Raw genomic sequence first — 6,275 nt, forward strand, 5'->3', positions numbered from 1 at the left:
AATGTTAAAAAATGCTGGGTTGTTTTAACCCATGTTTGGGTCAAATATGGACAAAATTTAAACTAGGGTTAGTTGAAATTAAGTGTTGTTTTATGTGTTTTTGCACAAGATTAATATAGACCTGTTAGTGTTTAAATTTTGATTTTAAAAGAGTTTCTAAAGAGTAGAGCCTGAGGTTAGACTGAGGATGGGTCTAAAAACATGAACATTTTTACACATGTATGTGTGCTATTGCTAGCTGGATGATTGAAGCACTTCATTTACTGGAGTAACACTGACTTGGTCTTTTTAAGGCAATCAGTTTGCATGGTTTTAACAAGTAAATCAGATCGTTATTCAAGTACATACAAATCCCAAGTTGCATTAAAGTCCATCTGTTGGATTTGACCATATTTGACCCAAACATGGGTTAAAACAACCCCAGCATGTTTTAGAGTGTATGATCCACACAGTTCACACTGGCGGTTTACCACTTAGCATTAGCGATATAGTATAGTCTTGATAAGCACCAAGACCAAATCAGTTTAGAGCAAGTATCCAGATAAGGAGCTGTCTGCACATTTGTGAAGCCTAGGAAAAAGCTTAACACACTCTGCCCTGTTTACAGCGATGGTTAGTGTGTATGATGAAACGTGATTCCCCACCAATCCCAGAGGTCGGGAAGTGTCAAGGAAAGATGATCATCGGGATGCCTGGCATACTTTCCACCGCTTCAAAACCACTTGTGCTAGAGCTCCAGAATTTACTACAGGTTGGGAATCACAATAAAGAGTTGAGGACTTGAACGAGGGAAGGAATCCCTGGAGGTAAACGATGTCAGAAAGGAAGCCCTCAGTAAACAAGAACATTAAAAAGCTGCGTGCCATAAGCATGGTGTGCAGTTTGACCCGGAGCTGGCAGCAGTGGGTGAGCGAGAACGAGGACAAGCAGTCCAGCGAACCCAGCGGATGGGCCCCGGGAGACCCCAAGGATTCGGAAACGATCAGACCCTCTCGGAAGTCTCTTCCCAGCCAGGACCTTACCGATAAAAACCAGGATGAAGCGGAATCACGCATCAAAACCGGACAAGTGCTGAAAACCGTGACGAGGGATGTCCAGGAGAGAAGCGCGGGCATTGACTTCCTGACCAGACGCATCTGTAAGGACCCGGACACGGATGAACTCGATAAGATACTGAGCAAGAAAGGGTCGCCCACGCTCCGGAGAAAGTGCTCCAACATGGTTTCGGAGCTGACGAGGGGCTGGAAGGAGATGGAAGAGGAGAAAAAGCAGGATCAGGAGAGCGGAGAGGATTATGAGGACACAGGAGTACAGATGGGAGTCAATCAGGAGGAGACCGGGAATAACAGGACCAATGAAAGCACTGCGGTCACTATCAAAAGATCCTCTGTTCTCGGGTAAGTTCAGGTTTACTAATACAGTGTGATAAAGGAGATGTCGAGTGGTCTTTTACTAGGGTCGTTAGAAGTTATTTAGAAGTCGTAAATCAATCTGATTATAACATGCTATGTTATTTTAGTCAATCACTTTAAATAACATCCATGTGTTTGATAGAAATCCCATATGTGTGTGTAATCTGTACCATGTAGTGCACTATTTATTCACCGTTAGGTTTTATATTTAATATTTAGTAATATAAGGAATAGGCCTATCACATGAGCTTGACAGCCATTTGATTATTCAGGCCAACTGTTATTCAAAGCTTTAATACACAAGAGGTTAATATGAAGTACATTACATTTTAGACAAAACAGAGCCAGTCGGTCGCTTCTCTATTTCCCCTCCACCAAAGAAAACCGTTCCAAATGAATCTACAACAGAACTGAATCTACTGTGTGGCGTTTCAGAATGAATCAGTGTTTTTGAACGGATCGATTGAATGATTTATTCAGTGGGTCACTTGTAAATTTGTTTTTTTGAAAGAATGTGCTTAATTAATTAATTAAGACAGCCACTTGTTTCGTTCCTGAATGAATCTGTGTTTTTTTAAAGAATTGGTTGAGTGAAAGATTCAGTGACACACACATACAGTCACTATAGTTTAGTTTCTGAATGAATCTGTGTTTTTGAACAGTTCACTCATAAAGACGGTCATTTATGAGCACTTTTGGTACACCGGTTTCAAACTGCTTTTAGTCAACTGTTTCATTTTTTTATTAATTTGATTTTGAAAGAATGTGTTTAATTAATTATTCAGTGACTTGTAAAGACGGTCACTTGTTTCGTTACAGAATTAATCTGTGTGTTTTTTTGTTTTTTTATTGATTGAGTGAAAGATTCAGTGACTTGTAAAGACGGTCACTTGTTTCGTTATGAAATGAATCTGTGTTTTGTTTTTTGAAAGAATTGTTTGAGTAAAAGATTCAGTGACTCACTCATACAGTCACTTGTTTCGTTTCTGAATGAATCTGTGTTTAAAAAATTGATGAGTGAACGATTCAGTGACTCACTCATACAGTCACATGTTTCGTTTCTGAATGAATCTGTATTTTTTTTAAATTGGTTGAGTGAAAGATTCAGTGACTCACTCATACATTCACTTGTTTCGTTTCTGAATGAATCTGTATTTTTTTTAAATCGGTTGAGTGAAAGATTCAGTGACTCACTCATACATTCACTTGTTTCGTTTCTGAATGAATCTGTATTTTTTTTAAATTGGTTGAGTGAAAGATTCAGTGACTCACTCATACAGTCACTTGTTTCGTTTCTGAATGAATGTGTTTTTGTTTTTTTTATGGTTTAGTTTCTGAAATAATCAGTGTTTTTGAAAGATTCACTCATTAAGAAAATTATCAATGAGCACTTTTAAACAAATGTGACTAAACGAAATAGCAATAATAGTCTATAACACATTTTGACACATTTTATTTGTTTATTTCAATTTGCATTATTTCATTAACCATATATTCTACAATCTTCTTAGGGGCAAAAAGGAAATTGAAGATGCCAACAAAATAAATGCCTTGTCAAAAAAATACAGCGCTGTGGGGAGTTTAAAGAGCCGCTGGCAGAACTGGGCATCGGAGCACACGGTCAACCAGAAGCTCAACCCCTTCAGCGAGGACTTTGACTACGAGTATTCGATGTCGACGCGGTTGCGGAGGGGCGAGGAGGGTTACGGGCGGCCCAAAGAGGGCAGTAAGACTGCAGAACGGGCCAAACGCGCAGAAGCGCACATCCACCGCGAGATCGATGACATGTGCTTCGTCATCAGGACCATGGCGGACCGGGATTCAGACGGACGCACCAGAGTGACCTTCGGAGATCTGTTTGACAGATATGTGCGGATCTCTGATAAAGTCGTGGGGATACTAATGAGGGCCAGGAAACATGGAAAGGTGGCGTTTGAGGGGGAGATGCTGTGGCAGGGCCAGGATGATGCCGTCATTATTACTCTGTTAGTATGACATGAGACTAATGCGATGTGCTGATGTCATTCACTGTACTATCTAATTAGTTAAAGGACAAGTTCGGTATTTTACACTTAAAGCCCTGTTTACAGATCGTTTCTGATGAAATAGAACGGTTAAGATTAAAATTTGGACACATGCTGCTGTCCCGAGAATTTTAGGTTTATTTAGCTTTCCCCCCCACCTACAGAATGGCTGCATAGGTGCACTCGAACATATCCTTCCTAAAACGCATTAAACTTTCGTTTACAAAGAGATGAAACTCACCGAGTGGTCAGGGGTGTTCACTGATATGCTCACTCAAAAATCGCTGAAAAAGATGCTTTCCAACAGGTTTTATCGTAGTTTTTGTCCAACTCCATTGACTTGTATTGAAAGAGCTGTGTGAGGTACGGTATTACTCCGCCGCTTCTTCTTCTGCTTCTTCTGTGTATTCAATGAAATGCCAGTGGTTTGCTTGCAATTGGCAAAGGTGCATTATCGCCACCAACTGGGCTGGAGTGTCTATTATTCAAGCTCTCAACGGAAGAATCTACGGGTGTGAGACGTTTGGAAAAATAGATCCACAGTTTTACAACGAATGGTAAAACACCTGTTGGAAAGCATATTTTGCAGCGATTTTTGTATGAGCATATCAGTGAACACCCCTGACCACTCGGTGAGTTTCATCTCTTTGTAAACGAAAGTTTAATGCGTTTTAGGAAGGATATGTTCGAGTGCACCTATGCAGCCATTCTGTAGGTGGGGGGGGGGAGCGAAATAAACCTAAAATTCTCGGGACAGCAGCATGTGTCCAAATTTTAATCTTAACCGTTCTATTTCATCAGAAACGATCTGTAAACAGGGCTTTAAGTGTAAAATACCGAACTTGTCCTTTAACCTTACTGAAAAAGCATGCAAAATGGGGAAAAATACACAACAATCAATTCATTTTAAGTTACATATACTGGGTGCATCTTCCACACATTTTATTTATTTAAGTTGAGATGGTTAAAGTCTTCCTGTAGTCAGTCATTTTATCCCTTAATTTTATCTTTGATCACCAAAATTACATATTTAAAAAAACATTTTGCAAAAATGTCTTCATGCTTTAAAATATCTTGAATGTAACTCGACACCCTTGCCTCATTTAGTATGCGTGGTTCTATGAATATGCAAATGAGCCCCGCCTCCACTCACTCACTCAGCTCAGAGATCCACTGGTTGACGATCACACGTTGATCTGATTGGTTACAAGGTAGTTTGTGACGTCAGAAACACCAGCGATTTCAAAGCGTGTTTTTGAGACTGTCTTTGGTTCACTGCAGTTTTAAGGAGGAAATACTCAGCAATGGTGTCGACTTATGAATTTACACATGGTTTGTCTTAAAGCATATTAAAAACACCACATAGACACATAAACAACATTAAAAGCTGGATTTTCACCACAGGGGGACTTTAATGCAACTTGGGATTTGTATGTAGCCTACTTGAATAACGATCTGATTTACTTGTTAAAACCATGCAAACTGATTGCCTTAAAAAGACCAAGTCAGTGTTACTCCAGTAAATGAAGTGCTTCAATCATCCAGCTAGCAATAGCACACATACATGTGTAAAAATGTTCATGTTTTTAGACCCATCCTCAGTCTAACCACAGGCTCCACTCTTCAGAAACTCTTTTAAAATCAAACATTAAACAGTATGTCTTGTGCAAAAACATAAAATAACACTTAATATAAACATTTGCTCTGAAGCAAAGCATGCTGGGAATTAGAAATCTGCTGTAACCCAATCAGTTCTACTCAATATAATCAGTTTTTGAGTTCACATAACTTTTTAGTGCGATTAACATTTAGTGAATCATAACTTTATATTAACTTTTCCAATGTGGAATAGGAGTTTTGTTTTACCAGGCGTTTACATGCACTGTACAATAACGTCATTACTGCATTAACTAACATGAACTAACCGTGAGAAATATATTCTTACAGCATTCATTAACATGTGTTAATGTTAGTTCACAGTGCGTTAACAGATACAACTTTTAATCTTAAAAATGTATTGAGATTAACATGATCTTAGACTAATAAACGCTGTTCATTGTTAGTTCATTGTTAAATGAAACCTCATTATAAAGTGTTTCCCAGCTTTTTGTCATTAAATGTGTCATGTCTCCCATTCAGACTTGTATGTTTAGTTTGTATTTGGTAATTTCCTCTTGATTTGCCCATTATCGTTCCCAGGTGTTTGTAGTTTTCCCATTACTCCTTTTCCCTTGTGTTTTGTTCATTGCTGTTGTCGTAACCCCTGTTTTGGATTTGTTTCATATTTCTGTGCCTCTCTTGAGTTCTGGGTTTTGCTCATGGTAATATTTTGTTTAATTTAAATATAATTATAAGTTATCTGTTTCCTGACTTTTTGTTTCGCTCTTTTCTTGCATTTGGAGCCACTAGCTTCTGTATCCTCAATATGTCATGTTTATTGCATTTGTGCATATATGCATGTAAAAAGATGTGTTTTACTGACTCATACTATGTATAAAAAAAGAAGCTGCTAAAAAGAATGATATTTAACATTTGTTTGTTTCTAACTTTTGCACTGAGGATATAGATTAGTGTTTAAGACTCACACAATCCGTCATACTGTACATGATCCAGAAGAGGGAGCCGTGCACTAATGCTTCAGTTTCCTCTTGCCATGAATTGAAGTCCTTATGAAACTGGATGTTATCTCTGCATTTAGTACATGTTGTACTTTTAATAAAATGCAGGTATTTGAGCAAAACAAAATGGTCTATGTTTTGATTAGTAGAAAACTGAAAGAGTGGGGCACAACCTAACACTTTGACTTTCTCAGTTTGTGTAAATCCAAAAAAAATATTAG

At 38.3% G+C, this 6,275-nt stretch overlaps 1 protein-coding gene across 1 annotated transcript; it reads left to right on the plus strand.

Annotated features, from left to right (window-relative positions):
- The first annotated feature begins 744 nt into the window (after nucleotides 1-744).
- abrab (actin binding Rho activating protein b) lies at nucleotides 745-3,455 on the plus strand. Its single transcript, XM_084422562.1, has 2 exons — nucleotides 745-1,397; nucleotides 2,924-3,455. The coding sequence occupies exons 1-2, from the start codon at nucleotides 814-816 to the stop codon at nucleotides 3,405-3,407; spliced, it is 1,068 nt and encodes a 355-aa protein (XP_084278688.1). The 5' UTR covers nucleotides 745-813; the 3' UTR covers nucleotides 3,408-3,455.
- Nucleotides 3,456-6,275: the final 2,820 nt, after the last annotated feature.

This window comes from Rutilus rutilus (assembly GCF_951802725.1).
Source record: "Rutilus rutilus genome assembly, chromosome: 11".
Classification (NCBI taxonomy): Eukaryota; Metazoa; Chordata; class Actinopteri; order Cypriniformes; family Leuciscidae; genus Rutilus; species Rutilus rutilus.